The following is a 20908-nucleotide window of genomic DNA, read 5'->3' on the forward strand; positions in this document are numbered from 1 at the left end:
GTATGTGTAAGTACAATTCGTTTACGAAGGATAACCGATAACGTTTTTTCGATAGTGTAACGTAAATTTAAAGCAAAGTTGATAAAAACTAACATCTCATTTAATACGTAAATATTTTGTGTGTGGCCACGACTGTAAATGATAAGCAATGGCTCAAATATTGATGACCTTAAATAAATATTTAGATTTAAATGAAAGTACCGAAATTGTATAAAGAACGATATTTCGATGTTCTAGCCAATAAATGAACCAATTTGCAGTAATGTCAAGGTTAATTCTGGGGCTTTGGTCTGATCCCGATTCATTGTTGTATAAGGGGGATCTCGCAACATCCTCTTTTAAATTGCGAGTTATCGTAATTTTTTCATTGTAACAAATTGAATTTGTACGAACTTACTAGCCATTTGACGTCTAGAATCTGAACGAATACATTATTGATATCCGAAAATGGAAATGGAATATGTATCTGATATGGTTACAAGAATGCAAAAGTTTTCGTGGGTAGATTACGTAGTTTTTGTGTTTATGTTAGCCATAAGTGCGATTGTCGGTGTGTATTGGGGTTTTATGAAAAAACAGACGACACAAAATGATTACCTCCTCGGAGGACGGAACATGAAAGTATTGCCTGTTTCAATGTCTCTTGTAGCCAGGTAAATATAATATTTTGGTTTAATTAATAAAGCCTTTGTTTACATGTGTACAAAGAATTTGCGAAAAATTTCAAGGTTCTACCAAAAATCTTTACGCGGGCTAATAAAGAGGCAACAATCAAAATTAACAAAAAAATCTTAACAGACAATATTTCGGATTCTACTAACTACTATAATAAAGAATTGACATCATTTGATATATTCCTCATTTCTTTGTAATAACGTTTCTTTGCTATGCCTAAGAGACATTAATATTTCGCATCTTGTTGTGACGCCTCGATGATATTAATAGTTTATTTTATTTATGAACGTTCTTTATTAATACCTGAAACCATTTTTTTTCAGTTTCATATCTGGGATAACTTTGTTAGGATCTCCAACAGAAGTCTACATGTATGGAACTCAGTATTCATACATTATTATCGGCATATTCCTTATGTCAGTTTTCATGACACAAATTTACTTACCAGTATTTCACGAACTTAAGATGACGTCAAACTACGAGGTTTGTGTTTTTTTTCTTTTATATATATATACGGTTTTTCTTAAATGTAACAATTCTGTCTTATTTTCAGTATTTGTCTTTACGATTTGACAACAAAGTTAGATTGTTTGGTTCGGTGCTTTTCGTGTTTGCAATGGTGAGTTGAAATCAATTTAATTTTTTTGTCTATGATCTGGTTAACAGTTGAGGATTGCTGCTATTCGATAATAACAATTAATATATTCTAAATATTAAAATTTATTTCAAAATTGTATCCCAGGTGGAGTTTAAGATTAGGATACAACACATTTTATCTTAGGAAAAATTATAATGTTACAGTAAAAAAACTTGACGTTATCGAGTTGACGGTATTTCTGAGCCTGCTCTCGTGTTCGTCCGCTCTTGCCACCGGTCTGTTCCGCTTGGATTATGAATGTTATGGGATAGTGGAAATGCACTCTAGCTGTGTTTGTGCGCACACACTTGTAAACATATTATTACCGTACGTGATCGGTCGCAATAAATTTAAATAATAATTGCCTTTTTAGCCAAATCAGACTTAGAACATCTTCATTATAAATAACAGATGAGGGTATAAATTTCTTTATATGGAAGTATTTCACTCATAGCGTGTTCTTATTTTCATGTGCCTGGTTAGATTGGTTGGTTACCAATAGTAATTTATGTACCAGCTTTGGCATTTAATCAAGGTGAGCAAAACGTTGTATTTGGTATCTGTAAAACAAAGGGTTTTTGTAATGTAAGGTCTCTTTTCAGTGACCGGAGTAAATATACACGTCATAACACCTATTGTGTGCTTAGTTTGCATTTTTTATACGAGCGCTGTAAGTATTAACAATTTACATCTTATTTATAAATCACCTCAATAGGTAATGTATGTTTTATCACAGTAGGTAGTTGCTAGTTAAAAGGATAGTGATAAAGACCGAACATTAGCCAATATCTGAATAACGTATCTGAATAAGGGGGTATTTTTCTCTATTTATTCTAATTGAAAAGACCAGTACAGTCCTGTACCAATTTAACTACTGACTGGTCCGCAGACCCAAGTGGCTTATGTCGAGAAGTTGTGTATAGCCTTCGGAAAAACTTCTATCTATCTACATAATAAAATATAGTTAGATGTAAAACAAGTTTTTATAATAGTCATGCATATAGAGTCACTGAATACTATTTTATTGTATCATTAATTATACAGTAGCCGAGAATACGTAATTGTTTGGTATTCATTGTCCCCTTTTCTTAAGATTCATAGTATTCTTGTGCCACGAATAGGGCTAAGTCTGAACAAAGAATGAGGCTGAATCTTACCCAAACGGCATTAAATGTACCTTACCTTTAAATGTACTTATCGAGGTTAATTTTAGAAGTAAGTCCCAGATGTAATTATGATAAATGTATGGCATGTTAAAAAATAATATTATGATTTTTAAACATAATAAATATCATAATATTTTTTTAGGGTGGTCTACAAGCGGTAGTATGGACAGATGTTATACAAATAACAGTGATGTTAGGAGCTATGGCTCTCGTTGCTATAAAAGGCACGTTAGATGTCGGAGGATTTGGAGTCGTATGGCAGCGAAATATGGAAAGTGGAAGAATCGAAGCACCTAAGTATACACCTATTAATGTAAAAATGTTTGGTATTGTTGGGTAAGATGTGTGAGATATGTATATCAATTTAAAACAAAAACTAAAATCGGACATCGGCATCTTAGCATCGGAGATGCGCCCTAATGGCCGAGTCAGTGGATTGAGGTTGAAGCGTTGCGTTTGTTGTTTATGTTTATTACCTTTTTTAAGTTTAATATCCAAATAGAATCACCATAGGTTACCTGTTTACACAATGTTAGAGATCCTTTATTTCTTTGATAGTATCAAAGTTGTATATATAACTCAATATAACAAGTAGAGTGACATGAGTATTATTTTAGCTGGGATTTTGATCCTACCACCCGACATACAATATGGAACCTAGTCATCGGGGGCGTAATCTACTGGCTTCAAGCCAACTCTGTCAATCAAACCATGGTTCAACGGTATCTCGCATTACCCACATTGCGAGCTGCCAAATGGTAAGGATTTTTATAATAACCATAAGAAGCATACTGATCATCAAACCATTATTTCGTATTAAGGTTTTAAGAAAAAAGTTGTCTGTGTTTTGTTGTAAGATTTACATACAAATATTAGAAACAAACGTACTTTCCTTTACCGTGTCAAACGCTTCGCAGAACTACAGTGTCATCCTATACGCAGAGTCATTAGACCAGTACTATGGGCAATGGTATAGTGAGTCTATCTTTGTAAGTGTTAGTAGCGATACCGATCCCGACGTTTTTGAAGTCAGGTTTTAAGTCGAATTTTGAGAGATTTACCTCAATATACGTAAAAACTCTAAGTTGGACTGTCACAGGGATTATTGTTGATATCTCTGTTGGTACTTACAGCTGAAATGGCAACAAAAAAAGCAAAAGCTTACTTTAAATGTTTCATTTTATATCTTTATTGCATATAACTTAAAATAATTTCAGGTCAGTGTGTTTGTTTTGTATTGGAATATCAATCCTATACTGCTTTTGTTTATATTGTGGACTATTGATTTACGCGAGATTTTACAATTGTGACCCTCTTCAAACGAAGGTGAGTAACATAACATTTACAATCTCAATAACCTCGTTAAGTCGAAATCACCCGCTCCTTTCGCTGAAATCTACACTTTGTGACTCGAATAAGTTTCCTATTATTGATTCCAAGTATTGATAATACAGATTTGTACTCTATTACTCGGATTTCAAAAAGGAGACTCCGTAAGTCGTAGTTGGTAAAATATAATGACGTCTTACTTGGAATTCCCCGAAATAATAGTAATAAAAGTCAAAATTAATGGTCGGGTTTTGGGCTTCTTATGTATTGGTTTTGCCTTGTACACGGTGCTATGAATGAATACATTCATTGCACATAATCGAAAATACACTTTGAAATCGCGCTCTATAAGTCGAAAATTTTAAACCATAAGTCATATGTAAATCGAAGTTCTTGTTAAGTCGAAACATCGGTAACTCCTTTTTTGCATTTCCCTTGACATTCGAGTTATAGAGATTCAACTGTATTAAAAAGTAAATAGATACACTTTATTATTTTAAAGCTTTTTTCTTATTCAACAATTTATTACTCATATCAAATAAAAGTAAAATTTACAAATTATATCAGTCTATATAATTTAGTGATTCATCTGAAATTTTCAGCTGGCGAAGGCAAAGGACCAGCTACTACCACTATTGGTAATGGATGTTCTTGGTGACTTACCGGGTCTACCGGGAGTCTTTCTTGCTGGTATATTTAGTGCAGCATTAAGGTTTTTACATAATTATATAAAAATATGTTTAAGAGATTTAAAAATATAAATAATAAGGACCCAAGCTATCTTTGAATCTATGAGCTATATTCGAGCGAAACTTAAATAAAAACATAATAATAACGTTATTTATTTGTTCTACTTAGAATATAACTATGGATATAAGTTTATGTAATTATAACCGAACTACTTCATACCATCATACCACGACTTATATTTTTCTACGATGTACGAAAATATTTTTTGCTATAATGGGTTACTTAACTTTTTATTGTTTCCAAGTAGTGGTTGCGTTAATTTCAAACTAGGTTTTTTTTTATTTGTTTGATTCACTATTGTCAGAAAAGATATAATATAAAGTCCATTTAACAAAAAGCCTATGAAATAAATGCGAGTAATTAACCCAAATTACTCGCAATTAAATATTCTGCAATGTCTACAGTTCTCTTTCTACGAGTCTTAACTCGATGTCCGCGGTGGTACTTGAAGATTTTTATAAGCCGTTTTACAAGAGACAGCTGACAGATACACAGACAAACTGGCTGTTACGAGGTGTAGTTGTTTTCACTGGAGTGCTATGTTTAGGTAAGTTACTTTATAAATAAGAAGATTAAAAAATATATATAATAACTCTCTTAACGTGTATAAAGTCGAATTTTTACTCTCATTTTTAGATTTACGTGTGTTATGTTTATTTTAAGTGTATTCCTTATTTTTTTTATTCATTCTTGATTTATGTGTGAGAATTTAAAAAAAAATGGATATTTTTAATTTATGCATTGATAACAATATATAAAATCAATGGTAAATTTATTTATCGGCTCGACTCCAGCAACTAATCACTCCCCAACTGTTAGCTAGATTTTATAGTACGACCGTACTCCAAAAGCCTACAGAAACCCTTATTGAAGTTATCAGTTACGTCAATCACTGTATATAATACAGACAGAAGAATATATACTTTAAGTTCCAAATTTACTTGTTTTTAGCTTTAACCTTTGTCGTGGAGAAGCTTGGTACAATCCTTCAATTAACAATGACGTTGGAAGCGATTACGATGGGTCCACAACTTGGAGTGTTCACTTTGGGGATATTGATGCCGTGGGTTGATGGATTGGTAAATAATATAATATAAGACTGTAATTGTTCATGTATAGATAGATTTTTGCCATTTTCTGACAATAATTTTGTCGTAGTAATATATGGCTTTAGTATAGCAATTTATTACTGCAGTAAGCCTTAATTAATTTTTTTGAATAAGGAACAATACATATAGGTTTTTTTAGTATTTCATAATAAAAAAATCAATCAATGGCGCTACAACCTTTCTAGGTCTGGACCTCAGATTTCTGTATTTGTTTCATGATCATTTGTTAATCGAATAGGCAAGTAGGTGATCATCCTTCGGTGCCTGAAACACCCCGACGACTTTTTGGGTCTAAGGCAAGCCGGTTTCCTTACGATGTTTTCCTTCCATGTTAAATGCGCATATAGGAAGAAAGTGCATTGGTGCACAGCCGGGGAACGACCTCAGCGGTGAGAGTCAAACACTGTTCTAGTATTTCCTAATAGCAAAAATTATAAACTTTATAAAAATTCTTGGGCCTTTTTTTACTTTTCTGACTTCAGACCATTTTAAGGCGTTCTTCTTTTAAGGGTGCTTTAATAGGAGGCCTCAGCGGATTAGTAGTAATGGCATGGTGGTGTTTATCAGCTCAATTAGCCATTGCTAGTGGTCACATAACCCGCTCACACAAACCTCTTAGTGTTGATGGCTGCCTTTATAATTACACCTTCAATGCTAACAATGTGCAAGTTACGGAAAGGTAAGCCCTATAAACTCCGGTTAGAATTATTCCAATACAACTAAGTTAAATGATATATGTCAAAAGACAATTATCGTAAAGTTATACCCAAATATGGAATATACTACTTTACGGAAATTTAAAGGAATATTTAATCAATGTAATATTTGAATTTATTTTTCAGTGTGCAAGTTAATCCAGTGCTTCAGGTATCGTACATGTGGTATACACTAGCGGGCTGCTTAATTACTATGTGTGTGGGTATGGCCGTAGCTGGGGTAAACAAAGCCTTAGGTAAAGCATATGTGCCTCCTGCACCAAAGTTACTTGCTCCACAGATAAGAGGGCTCTTCAGGGACCCTCCACATCCAAAAGAAGAGCCTTTTATAAGCGCATATGATAGCCAAAAGGTATGAAGAACTTGTTTTTATACCACAGTCTCTCCAGTCAAGGCAAAAATAAGGGGAGGGAAGTTATAAAAAAATGATAATTGATATGATTTTTAGAGGTTACAGTTTGAGAGAGCGTTATTGTTATAGAGCAGGTTTTTGTGTTAGAAAAAAAGACCTCAGTACGTTGGAATAGCTAGAGAGACTATATTCCATTTGTAAATCACTACTTATATAATTTCAGGAAAAAACACAAAACTCAACTTCAATAAGCATGAAGCCAATAAAGGAGATTGAAGAGATGAGCTCAAACTTAACGTTAACTTAGTTGCGAAGGACCTAAGTTTAATAAAATTTTCAATATATTGCCATTTTTATTTCAAGATACATACACAGTCTATAAATAAATTGAAGGACAAAACGAAATAGGAAGTGTCTAATCAAGGGACCACCTTAGCTTATGTAGGATGCTTCGTGTGACGATTCAATTGACTACGGTTGAGTGTGTAGGACTATAAATAAGTCGTGTATATTAAACAAAATGGAAAAACTTCAAGTTTCGAATTTAAAGGCCTCCTTACAACACTTTTCATGGATAGATTATTGGGTGTTTGTTTTATTATTGAGTGTATGTGGTGGTATAGGAATTTATTTTGGGTTTGTACAGAAACAAAGTACGCCACAGGAGTACTTGATGGGTGGAAGGAAAATGAAATTACTACCTGTGTGCTTTTCACTAGTTGCGAGGTAAGTTAGGCCATGCAAAATATATTTTAATTTAGATTTTTAACTAGCAAAAGCGGAACTAGAATAATTTCATTAGGTTATGTGTTAAAATATAAGTTAGCTATTAAAATTAGTTTCCTTTGGGTGGGTAGCTTTACTAAGCTAGGTACAACATAATAAATAGAAATTACAAAAATTGTTATTATTGTAAAGCCAATTCTAGTATTATTTTAGTTTTATTTCAGGAATTTCACTTTTAGGCATACCAACAGAGCTATATGTTTTCGGAACGTCATATTTTTTCACAATTATTGGAACACTGATGATGTCTATTATTATAAGTAATACATTTCTCCCGGTTCTTTATGATTTGAAGTTAACGTCTGCTTATGAGGTAATTTTACTACAAGGTTTGAAGCTATGACAAACGATGACAAAGAAATTGCGTCTTGAAATTCGTGAATAGAAATAAATATATTTTTTACTCGTGGTAAAGAGGTTGAAAGAAGTTACGTGAGTTTGTATTCATTTAAGATTTTCTGAGACATGACTTGTTTCTTTAAGAATTTATTATAAGTATAAAGAGCCCGTTATTACTTTATTTATCATGCTATATAAGTGTCTTTATAAGCATTATGAAGAAAGTACATCTTTTTTTCAGTACCTACAACTTCGTTTTGATAAAAGGATCAGAGTATTTGGATCTATTTTATTTACAACATATTTGGTAATCAGGTTAAATTATACTTCTGAATTTTAGTACAATCTTCCAGCCATTTTATGAAAGTTTGTTTTAGTTGGCGTGGCTGCCTATTGTAATTTACGTACCGGCATTGGCTTTTAATCAAGGTAAATTATCTTTATTTATTCTATAACCCTATCATACTTATCAACAAATCCATAAGATCAACCCTATATCTAAATTTAAAAAAAAACTACTTCCCCTTACACACTCCACCAGAGGCAAAATCCAAAAGTTAACGTCATCAAGGAGGTTTCAATAGTTTGACATATTCTGAATTTAACTTATCTGTGGTAGCGCATTCCCAATGTTGCGGGTAGAGTTAGGGTTTTGGCCTCAATTCTCCTGCATAAACCTAAAAAAACTGTAGATTTCCTGATATTTTTTTAATTTAACCGAATCTTTGTTTTAGTAACTGGCGTCAATATCCATATAGTGTCTCCGGTTGTCTGCCTCGTATGCATTTTTTATACTTCTGTGGTAGGTATTATAAATAAAGTATTTCAATATTCAGTTCCTGAGTTATATAATTGTGCCTAATGATGACCGATATCTTCGTAATTCGCTTTCAGTGTCGGTTGAAATGAATCAATTAGAATTGTGTATAAAAAATATAAGTTTTAAAGCCTTATATTTATTTTGTAGGGAGGACTTAAGGCTGTAGTTTGGACCGACGTTATTCAAACTATCGTTATGATTGGAGCAATGATTTTAGTTATAGTCAGGGGCACTATGATTGTTGGAGGTTTTGGCAATGTCATTCAAAGGAACTGGAACACTAAAAGAATTGAGTTTCCTCCGTAAGTATGTCCAAAAATTAAGTACCTACTGTGGTAATTGTCCTAGAGGCCTGAATTCACTTTGATTAGTGATTAGTGCAGGTGATTAGTGATAAGTAGAAAATAAGTGTGGTCAACGACTGATTAGTGCAGGTGATTAGTTGGCTGTGTAGCAACGTGATTAGAAGCGTGTTTTATTTTTTTTGCGAGCGAGAGCGAACTGCGTTCGAACGTTCCGTGGCCCTCACTCGCAGCGTGCCAGTCAAACTAATTCTGTTAGCCAATATAAATAGCATGCAATTGTACTTTTACCGGTAAAACAGGACTCATAAATGTACCGCATTTCTGTTTGACGGGTGTAACGAGGTTTAGTAGTATATTAAAGGACTCTTTGGTCAACCTGAGAGCAAAGTAATATTACGTCGTATCTTCAGTTGGTAGCTAACACTATGAAAGGGTCTTCTATTAATCCATTTTCCAACCCATACTTTTCTTCTTCTTTTCAAGTTCAGCTTCCAAAACTTCTTCGGTTTCAGATAGCACCGCATTTAATATTTCTTTTAGTACTTCTTCCAATTGCAAGCGCGCTTCTCGATGTTCGTCCATACTTGCTGATCGACAGGTATCTTCAACTGAATTTACTTAACAAAGCGACTAAACAAGAATTAGACACTACTTGCACGAATCACTTTCACTCGTACTTATCAAAGACCATAAATCACTAAGTCACAGAGCACTAAGGTATGGAGTCACAATAACCCTGAGAAAGGATTGGGAGACGTGTTAATTTAATTTCTTAGACAGATGAAAGAAACTATTTTACAAATAAATATCTTACTTTCAGGTCAAATTTTGACTTAACTGAGAGACATTCTATCTACGCTGTATCGATAGGGGCCACGTTTCATTGGATTGGTAATATTGCTGTGAACCAGTCAATGATGCAAAGGTTTCTAGCGTTATCAGACTTAAAGTCTTCTAAAAAGTAAGAGAGGTCTTTTATAAAATCGTATTAAAAGTTTTAACTCCGAATTATTGAGTATTAAAACATGTTTTATTACATTATACAATATACAGTTCACAATATAATTTCGTTTCAGGGCTGTGTGGGGCTTTTTCTTTGGTGTTTTATTAATTATGTTACTTTGTGGCTATAGTGGTATGCTAGCATATGCTAGATATTATGATTGTGATCCTCTAGACTCCAAATTGGCATTGGCTAAAGACCAGCTTCTACCGTTATTAGTAATGGATGTGCTGGGCGATTTGGAAGGTATGCCAGGGGTTTTCGTGGCGGGAGTTTTTAGTGCAGCCCTCAGGTAATAATTACTTTAAGATTTTTCGCAGAAACTGTAAGAGAGAGATTAAAATATTTTTGCCATAAAATTAGATTTAATATCTGTATTTTATTGGTTATAAAGGAAAATAAATGAGATGTATTTTTATTTTATTTTATTTGAAGCACAGATTACCTATTGACACAATTTGATAACATCGATATATTTATACGTACGTACATAACATCAATTCAGTAACGTATTAAAGTAATATATTTTTAAAATAACATTAATTATTATAAATTTTATTTAATTTACAATTAATTATTCTGGATTTTAAACTATAAAACTGTCCCGACATTTCTTATACTTCAATGGGCAGTCGTGTCCATGTTTACGATTAATTGGAATTCGGTTATAAATTTTATTTATGCTACAATATTTTATTTTATTACAGTTCTTTATCCACGGGACTAAATTCTATGGCAGCTGTAGTATTGGAAGATTTTTGCAAGCCATTTTTCAAGGAGTTCAGCCAACGCCAAACGCAGATATTAGTTCAATCAGTCGTAGTCATTTTTGGATGTGTATGTGTTGGTATGTGATGTGTATACTATTTTATGATACCATAAAATAGTATTTACGTTCTTATATTTGCGTTCCGACAGGGAAGCGACCCTGTCCTGTCCTGTAGTTATTTTGGTTATTGTCCTCTGGTTATTTTCATAATTATACCATATATGTATTGAAGGTCTCGTGTTTGTTGTGGAAATGTTGGGTCCTGTACTGCAATTGGCTATGACGCTATGCTCTGCATCTATGGGACCTCTAACTGGGATATTCCTAATGGGACTATTTTTACCATTTATTGATGGGACAGTGAGTATTGATAAAAATATTCAGGTCTTTAGAATCACTTAATTAAAATGCGAATGATTACGATAAATATTAACTAATCAAACGCTTAAGGCTTAAATATCGAAATCGAACTTTTTGAAAGTACGAGAGTGATAGTAAAACAACGAATATTTGTAAAGCAAGACGTTTGTAAGAATATTTTTTAGAGTGCCCTCTTTGGTGGTCTCGTTGGCATAGCATCAGCTGGCTGGATCGCTGCACAATCACAACTTGCTCAAGCACATAGTTTACTTGTATTCAAAGAGAAACAGAGGTTTACATACAACTGCACTTATGAATTTGAACCTGCATCGAACTTAACTAAAACACAAGGGTAAGATTTTTTTACAGCATTATTTACGTTTAGTCATATACACAGAAATAAAATCACTCGCTTTTTATACAAAAAATAATAACTTCGTATTTACATAATTAAATATACTTTATATTCTCTATCTTCTCTTTCTATTCTCTAAGTACGTATATTACTGTTAGCTATTAAAGTACTGTTTACAAATGCGTCGCTCTCAGAGTTCAGTAAACTATTTAGCTAGAGAAGATCGTACATCGTCACTATGCTTTAATATGCTTGTATATATTAATATTAATTTAATCTTTTAGAAATTTGTCTCTTTCTTTCAAATTTTATTTTTGCTGTGATAAAAAGAGGCAGAGTTCTCCTCAGTTAAAACGGTCCAATTATAAATACTTTTTATTCCTTTAAAAAGTTGAAGGGTGTCATTGTCTATATTTATTATATTTTTCTTGCCTCTTAACTTTATTAAACTATGAATATTCAGAACACTATACGTTTTAAGCCTTTCAACCCGAAGCATAATGCTGCACTAAGAATATAGAACTCCTGGTTGAAGTGTTGTTTTTAGTTGTACATGATATTTGCTAGTTTGTGTATTTATACATAAACGAAGCATTTTATGTAGCAATATTTTCCACTCTTATATAAATGGTAATACATTTGAAATTATCTAGGTCAAGGAGTAGAGATAAAATGGTAATCATTATCAATCAATAAGATAAAATTGATCTCAAAACGTATATTTGTAATGATATTATGTTGAAATAATTAAATTAAATAAACCTAAACATAACAATCATATACAGTAGTTACAATCTAAATAAAAATAGTTTAAAATTAATATAAATAAAATTAAAACAAGTTTAAAAAGGTTGGTGTGTACCTTTACCGCTGGCAGCATTTCCTCGCTGTATTGCGATACTTATTCGTTAAGCGACGAAAGCACCGGCTCTGGGTTCACCGGGACTATTTACCGGGCTCCAAAGTAAATCATTAATTAGCGCCTGTGCATTTGAACCCCACGGCCCAAGAGTCTCTACTCCAAAGGAAACAAATACTAGTTATTGATATCATGATTTGGCAGGATGTTTCTACTAAAACTACGTAACTCCCAATAGCGATCCCAATTTATACGCTTTAGTTGGGACGAATATTAAGATACATCAAGACTGTATACAAAGCGTGAGGATCGGTATCGAGGTCGGTAATGGAAGTTATAGGCGACTCTTTGCATCATTAAGTTGTCACCCTGGGTTATTGTTTGTATAAACTCTATCAATAGGAAAAAGAATCACCAAAACAGATTTACATTATTTATAGATCCTTTAAGTTATCAAAAACATATTATATTTATTTCAGTTGTCCTGTTTTTTCAGAGACGTTCCTTACATATACAGTCTATCTCACTTATGGCTGACAGCTTTAGGGTGTACTGTAACCATTATAGTAGGATCTTTGCTAAGTTTAAGGGAACACACTGTTTACGAGACAGATGAAAAACTATTCTCTCCCGTGCTAAGAAAATGGATCACAAACAAAAGATGTGTATGTAAATTTAAATTTATTTAATTAAATGTATGTTTACACGAAAATTTAGAATTTAAAGTCTAAAACTATACCAATGCTTTCGATTTCTTGCGAAGCAATTGATTTGGTTGAAACACTAAAAGTGTTTACCTAGTTTATCTATATTCTTAATATGATAGACACATACTCGAAGTTCCGTTTCCGGTATGAGGCATGGAGTATATATCACCAGCCACGTCTTTTTCGTATTCCTTTATAGATAAGTAGGTGATCAACCATCGGTCCCGGATAGACACTGTCGGATTTATAGTTAAGGATATGGAGTTAACTATAAATAATATATAGTAAAAAGAAGCAATGCTACATGAAAACGGAAGCATGATAGGTCTGCTTTTAATTTCTGTAAAGTTATTTAATAATAACTTTAATATTTTTAGGTACCGGATTTGAACATGACAAACATAAATAAAGTATGAGAATTTGGTATGTTTTTTTTATTGTTATCCTAGACTTAAGGAATATTGTATTATTTACAAATTTATTATATTATATCAATATGTTTAAAAAGGAAAATAGTTGCCAGTATTTACTCGAAATATGCCTGATCTGGAACAAAAAACATAGTTTTATACTTATATAATAGCGTCATAATTATAGAGTAAGTTTGAACTAAAGTACTTTTTTGAGGCAGTTATTGCTGCGCACCACCACTATGTGGAACCAGGTGCCCACGAAGTATTTCCGAACCAATTCGACTTAGAGTCCTTCAAGAAAAGAGCGTACCTTCTGCGAGCCTTCTATCAATGTAAGTCCATGGGTATCACTTAACATTAGATGTACCCGTTTGCCTTTTATTAGGTACATAAAAAAAAGCAAAAGCGAGCGATTGTGTTTATACGCGATACCATTTCTAGTGTTATTCTATTAAATTTTTTAAGTTATAACATTTTAATAAGTCACTCAATAAATTTAGTACCAAATTTTTTTTTTGAAATCTCATGCAAATGGGAAAACCATTTTTGTGTAAGAAACAACTGTCCGTATTAAAAAAGTTAAATAAATAATATCTTAGTGGAATGTAAACAATAAAATTTTATTACATTTACTGTATGAAACAAGTATCACGATTTTTGGTTTTAAATAATGTAATTCATTTTAATGTTGAAACAAAAAAGCTCTTAAATATTACCTTGACTTAGTCAAAACACCATTTCCCATGGGATACATATCTCCAAAGCATTTGTCGTCTTCCACATTTTTCAATGTAAAGCATTCTCTGGCGACTAGGTGATTATATAAAATTGTTGCTGCCATATATTCATATCCTTTGCTGTGTGAGCAAACATTGAACCAACATCCAGGCATTATATCACCTCCATTGGGAAAGAAGTCTGCGTGCCCACAAAGCTCGGAAAACCCATACAGTGCTGTGTTTGTGTGTATTATTTCCACATACTGGCTGTCTGTTTTATTTAGACGATTCTTGTCATGTTTCCATAAGGGACCGGCTGGATCTAAACCTGGATAGTGTTAATAGTGTAAAACAAAAAAACTTGGCGATTAAAGTGTGGCGGAGAGTTTATTGCCAGTTCTTCTCTTCCGTTCTACGCCCTTAATTTGATAATAGGCAGTAAATGTTAAAAATGACTGCCTATTCTAAATAACTGTATATTCTATACATTTAATGTATATTTCTTGTTTTAACGTTCATAAGTGGACATTGTGTTACCTATATGAATAAATGATTTTTGACTTTGACTTTATTAGCAAAAGAAAAGAAATCTTCTCTCTAATTTAAATTTTCATGCTTCTTTTAAGTATTTTTAAATATATTATTAATTTAATAATCAGTAACATAAAAATCTTAAAAAAAGGTTATATTAAGAGTACATTTAAAGTACCTATAGCTATTTCTCTAGTAATGGCAAAGAAATGAATTCAAAACAAATTCTTTTAAGGATGAAAAAAGGAGATTTCCCTTTCACATCGAAAATGAGTACAACTAACATAACAATTTATAATCAATATAGATTTAATTAATAAAAAGTGTCATTGTGTGTTTTTACCTGTAATTCTTTTAACGCGACCTTGAGTGGCCTTCCCAGCATTTCCGACTAAATGCGCACCCAAACTGAATCCAACTAAATGAATGTTGTTATATGATACGTTAAATTCCTCATGAAGCCAGTTAATAAACTCTCCCAGCTGTTGACCAATAGTAGCCACTCCTCTTTTTGCCGTCATATAATTTCTTGTTGCTAGAGCACTCCAATCCACAACGATAATATTTATGTCTTTTTTACGAAGGAATGCTGAAATTATTTTAATTTTAAAATTATTAAACAAACATCCACTTTAAGTTTTAATTCATATTTCTATGTCTCTTTCATTATTTTACCGACCCAAAAAACTGAATGTTTATAAATAATAGCTATATATAGCGCTACAACCTTTTAGGTCTGGGCCTCAGATTTCTATCAGGCAAGTAGTTGATCAACCTTTTGTGCCTAAGTGTAGCTTATAATGTGCGTATTTTTAGTAATTTGCTTAAAACACAGAATTAAATTTGAATTATTTCAATAATTACTCTTAACTTTTTTATTTAATTTATTATTTTATTATAGTTAAACTAAGGTAGGAAAATATTAAAATCTGTATTACCGATTCTAGTAAGTGCTTACCGTCAGTTAGCATTTTATTCATTTTATTAACTCCACTGCCAAACCATCCATGGACTAGGAAAACGATGTCCTTATCTTTATTAAAGTTTGAGTTCAGGATTGACTGTTTTGTGCCGTGACTGATTACTTGCGGTGTTGTTGGATTATACCTGTTATATTAGGGTATTCTGTGACGTTTCATGAGAGTGTATGAAGTGTATGATTCCCTACTACTAAGTATAATAAATTGAAGAATAATATCGCAATAGCCAACTAAACTCTGTGTGTTAACTAATGTTCTTGTTTACTTAATTGGACTCATTTTTTAATATCGAGCTAAATGTACTTGAACAGAAATTGATTTGGGATTCTTCAAAAGCTTTTAAGATCTCATACGGAGTTTTATTATGTAATATACTTTAGTAAAGTATTGATAAACAGGCGAATTCTCTTTAAAAGTCTTACCTAGAAAACAACCAGTAACGATGCGTCATAGGATTCTTCCTAATTTGATAAAGTATATTATAATCTATCGGCTCCATAATATCTACTAAATGAAGCATATTATCTCCATCTCCAGGAAAATAAAAATATCTGTCTCCATCTCGATAATATTCATTGGGACTTCTTAAAGTGGCTCCGTTACAAACTAAATTAATGGAATTTTTAAAAGTATTTATGTTGTTGCAATATTAGTTTTTTTTTAATATTATAAATGCTTTGATCGTGTTAATCTTATCACGTTTAAGCATTAAATTATATAATATTAATAATAAATTTTATTCTTTGTATTATTTAATACAAACGATTTTTTTAAATTGGTAAATAATAGTAATTCTAAAATTGTTTAACTTGCCTGATGTTATTCCAAATATCATGAGAATCAATTTCATATTGAAGAATATTTTAATATTAATCACTTGTACTGTTTCAAGATCTCTTAATAACTAATACGTAGTACTTACAAACAACAATTAAATATTTATCAGTTTATCAGAACTATGAATTGTTTTAGGTTAAGATTTAATTGTTCCAATCTTGCAGTATATAATATTTAATGTAGATTAGACAATTTAATCTTTACATTTCAAGGCCTAGAAACGAAAGATTTGTTTAAATATTATTTAATTTAGGAAAATACATATTTAATGACATAATATATCATACCTTAGAAGTATAATATAATAATATAAGTATATATGTGTAATATTTCTTAGATTAGAGGAAGATTGTAAATGATAATTGCCCATGGCTAGCTGCCGTTCTGTATTTTTTTTAATGTAATACGGAGGCATATGAGCCTGCGGGACGCTCAAAAAGGGCAGCCATCCAGCCCATAAACACACATACCAAAAATCTACCTTTATTAAATAAATTAAATATATTTTAATATTTTTTTATCTTAATTTGAACTTTGATTTTTTATTAAAAGATATAAATAATTCTGCCGTCATTAATAATAAAACTACCAATCAGATTAGTAATCATTAATAACTAGAATTATATAATAATTAATGATCATAATTTCATCAATCATAGATTATAATGTTTAAATTATAATCTATGATTGTGTTAAGATATATATGTGTATATTGTTTCTATATTTTTATTTATTTGTGTACTGTAAGTGTATAATGTTCAATACAACTGTTTATCGATTTAAACGAGACAGTTATATAACCATGCTATATATATATGAAAAGTTATATATATATATATATATATATATAAATATAATACAGATCTCTATGGTTAGAAAGAAAGTTTTTCTATAGGTTGCGTAGATTTAAAAAATGTGTTCAGTCGTAGGTTTTTAGTACGGCCATTCGCCACCAGTCGATAGTCCGTACAGTCCAAATCTGGAATATTAAAAGTAAGCTGTTATGTAAATAGGCTTATAATTAAAATAAAAGCTACAACCGTTTTAAGTGTTTCCTATGATTTTACCAAAAAAAAAACTTGGTTTTACGTGAATTCCAGGACCTATGAATTGTACACACTTGTGATTTGATTGTATTATGGTATATATTTTGACACATCTGGTTGATCTTATAATCTAAGGTAAATATTGTGTTAACGTACCCTCTTTTATTCAAATTAGCGTTGCCCATACGCATTTGGGCACCACCACATCTATTCCTGCGAGCTTCATCAAGATTTGCACACTGTCTACCGATAAAGCGGTCGTATCGTACAGTTGCAGCATATAGTTGATAGCTGCGGCTGTGAGAACAAGTGTTAATCCAACAGCCAGGCTGTGGGTTGTTGCCGCCATTAGGGTAGAAGTTAGTCTGACATATAGGGTCGAAGATACCCATCGTACCACCGTCAGTATGTATGCACTCTACATAGGTAGCGTCCTGTGCGTTTAAGGCTTGCGGGCTTCTACCAAATTGAGGTCCAGCCGGGTCCAGACCTGTTGGTATATATGTGTTTTTATTACCAAAATGTTTCTACAAAAATCATTGGTCAATTAACGATAACAGCCTCTCGCCTTACCAGAAATTCGTGCCACCCGTCTGCCGAGTGTACGACCAGCATTTCCAACAACATGAGCTCCCAAGCTGTAGCCAATAAGGTGGACGTTGTTCCAATTACCACCAAAATTCGAGATCAACCAGCTTAAAAAGAAAGCAAGATGTTCTCCAGCGTCAGGAACCGCGCGTACACTAGATGAATACAACCCACTTGCACCTCTACGCCAATCCAGAGCAATGACATTGTATTCGCCAATATGAAGAAGAGCATCCCGGACATAGGTGTTCACTTTAGAATTTCCGTCACCGTTCCATCCGTGTGCAATAACAGCTGTTGGTAGGTTTGGGTTGTAGTTCGAGTTTCGTACGGAATTTGCATTGTTGTTCCTTAAAACCTGGTGATTGTTGGGATTACGCCTGCAATGAAATTTTTTGATCTATGAATATTTTACATATTGAACAAAGCTTAAAGTAGGGCAATTTAATAGAATATATTTATCAAACGAAACTTATCTTTATACAAATTTTAACGAAAATTAACTTAACTAATTTAGCAATCTAAACAGAATAAAAAAATCTGTTCTAAAGAGAACTGAACATCGTTACAATGTTGACAAAACCTTCTTTTCTTTTTAAATAATAGGGATGTACTCAAAGACTCAATGCAATGTATACTTGATTGATATTTCATCATCAATTTCATAACCAAATTGTGAAATAATAAAATATTGTATTATTTTAAATAACTATAAACATGTGAAAATATATAAGACCTTTTTATATATATAATAACTGAATAGATTTATAAACTTTAATTGTTGATTTGAAGAATACCAAATGATCAGTAAAACGATTTAGATTTATGTATATATATGAATAGTATACGTATTTATATTAATCAACCTTACCTAGTATAAAGCCAGTATTCGTTTTGAGCACCACTTTTAGAGGCAAAATTTTCAGTTTTCGCGTGAAGATCAACTAGATGTGGTACATCATCTCCATCTGGTATCCACACATACCGGCTCACTCCCTCTACGTAATGACTGTTGTCTCCGGGTATAATTGGAATATAGTCTGAACTAGGTTTTGGGCCACCAACACACACTGGTAACAAATTTAGTAACATTAGAAACCTTAATAGGATAATATTAAAGTTTGATGTAAGCTCAGTTCAAAACAAATACCGAAAATGTAAAGAAAACCTGAAAAGAGTTTCCTATTTATTTGACTAACACATTTTAATTATAACTATTATTACTAATTGTATTTGCCTATTTTCTTAATTCGCTTTGGATTTAACTGTTATAGACGTGCAATTTACAGGCATGTACTAGAACACGGTGTGATAGGATCACGGCAAGAAATCCAGTCGTTTAACTTTTATTCGACCATGTTTATAAATGAATATCGCATGCGAAAAATGTCTGACATTTACAGATTACTTATTTGTTTGTCGTACTTTTACTAAAGGTATACTTACATGATACAAAGAAACTCAGTAGTATGAAGAGCTCCATGTTGATCACTAAAACTAACTGTATAGGAACTTGTTTTTATTGCAGAATATTTTTTATCGTATTGAGATAATCAATTGATGTCGCTGTTTTCCAAAAATGCTTTGACGCAAAAGGCAAGGTCAATTATAACTTAAATTATCGTGGCTGATAAAATGTTGTTTGTCACTATTTGAATAATAATTTATTTTCTAATTAATTCCTAGTTCATTTTTATTGACGTAGCAACGCCGTACGTCATAGGATTTATACATTCATCAAAATCAAAACTAAGCCCGTAAAGCTTTAATAAAAATAATAAAAGCTCTATTGGTGGGCGGAATATTCTTATCCGTACATAGTCTGGCCAAAAATACTGTTACAATTAAAAATAAACAAAATATTACATTTAAATTTGGAATCTGTCATTTTTATATGATTGTTTTGTCATTGGGTTTTCTCATTTTGGCGCCAATACATCTTTATATATCTTTTTTAATATTTAATATAATAATAAATCCCTATTTCTCCTGGGCTCCGATTTTGCTAATTCTTTTTTTGTTGTGTTTGTTATTGTCAGGAGAAGGTTCTTATGTAAGAATAAATTAAAATTGCGCGAAAAAAATGAATCGATATTTTCCTTGGACACGGCATCATGCGTGGAACGGCTGGACCAATTTCTCTATTTCTTTTTTTGTGTTTGTTTTTGTTAGAAGAATGATCTTATGAAAGAAAAAATTAAGAAAATCGCGCGAAAAATTAGAACATTTAAGAATACCTAACCACCATATTAAGTAATCCTGACTTTTATTACGATAGCAAATTTCTTTCTGTGCATAGAAAGAAGCTACGCCTTTTTACGCCCGTACTTTTCTGCGCTTTTACATTTCATTTTTTTTTTGATGTAGGCTTATGGCATTTGACATAACATTGACAGAATGCGTGCTGCTTATAACGTTAAAGACGATGTAGAAAAATTAATTTCGTTTAAAACAAATACTTCGATCGTAGTTATTATAATTGATAAAATAGACATACAATAATTACAGTCGCTAATTTGCGTTTTGTGAAAATCCATGTTTTTCACATGTCCACTATATGACAGCTGTTCCGGTGTCGGAACGCCAACAAAACTATTTATATACGCGCCAGTAAAACAAACAAAGAATATAGTATATCATAAAGCATTCGAATATATAATACCATAAACACTTTGTTTCTGATTTTTTTTAGAAATTATACCAATTCAAAATCAATTTTCATAGTTGATAGTACAACGTCTGTCAGGTCCACTAGTT

The 20908-nt window shown here is 32.1% G+C and overlaps 4 protein-coding genes across 4 annotated transcripts; 2 read left to right on the forward strand and 2 right to left on the reverse strand.

Moving 5' to 3' along the window:
- The first annotated feature begins 391 nt into the window (after positions 1-391).
- On the forward strand, positions 392-7158 carry LOC123715916 (sodium-coupled monocarboxylate transporter 1-like). The gene is made up of 14 exons (XM_045671286.1): positions 392-653; positions 999-1158; positions 1229-1294; positions 1796-1847; positions 1915-1982; positions 2621-2775; positions 3096-3236; positions 3696-3804; positions 4410-4519; positions 4962-5104; positions 5509-5636; positions 6176-6345; positions 6509-6734; positions 6958-7158. The coding sequence occupies exons 1-14, from the start codon at positions 448-450 to the stop codon at positions 7039-7041; spliced, it is 1818 nt and encodes a 605-aa protein (XP_045527242.1). The 5' UTR covers positions 392-447; the 3' UTR covers positions 7042-7158.
- A 185-nt stretch (positions 7159-7343) lies between these two features.
- On the forward strand, positions 7344-13093 carry LOC123716459 (sodium-coupled monocarboxylate transporter 2-like). The gene is made up of 11 exons (XM_045672222.1): positions 7344-7460; positions 8101-8166; positions 8237-8288; positions 8594-8661; positions 8827-8981; positions 9805-9945; positions 10061-10279; positions 10695-10834; positions 10989-11116; positions 11302-11468; positions 12827-13093. Exons 1-11 carry the CDS (start codon positions 7344-7346, stop codon positions 13017-13019), a joined length of 1446 nt encoding a protein of 481 aa, XP_045528178.1. The 3' UTR covers positions 13020-13093.
- Positions 13094-13325: 232 nt separating this feature from the next.
- LOC123715920 (endothelial lipase-like) lies at positions 13326-16824 on the reverse strand. The gene is made up of 6 exons (XM_045671291.1): positions 16494-16824; positions 16103-16286; positions 15659-15807; positions 15044-15289; positions 14167-14497; positions 13326-13583 (listed from the first exon to the last, which is right to left on the reverse strand). Exons 1-6 carry the CDS (start codon positions 16528-16530, stop codon positions 13538-13540), a joined length of 993 nt encoding a protein of 330 aa, XP_045527247.1. The 5' UTR covers positions 16531-16824; the 3' UTR covers positions 13326-13537.
- A 91-nt stretch (positions 16825-16915) lies between these two features.
- Positions 16916-19689, reverse strand: LOC123715918 (pancreatic lipase-related protein 2-like). Its single transcript, XM_045671288.1, has 5 exons — positions 19598-19689; positions 19023-19221; positions 18137-18531; positions 17720-18053; positions 16916-17496 (listed from the first exon to the last, which is right to left on the reverse strand). Exons 1-5 carry the CDS (start codon positions 19632-19634, stop codon positions 17451-17453), a joined length of 1011 nt encoding a protein of 336 aa, XP_045527244.1. The 5' UTR covers positions 19635-19689; the 3' UTR covers positions 16916-17450.
- Positions 19690-20908: the final 1219 nt, after the last annotated feature.

This window comes from Pieris brassicae, chromosome 11 (assembly GCF_905147105.1).
Source record: "Pieris brassicae chromosome 11, ilPieBrab1.1, whole genome shotgun sequence".
NCBI classification, from domain to species: Eukaryota; Metazoa; Arthropoda; class Insecta; order Lepidoptera; family Pieridae; genus Pieris; species Pieris brassicae.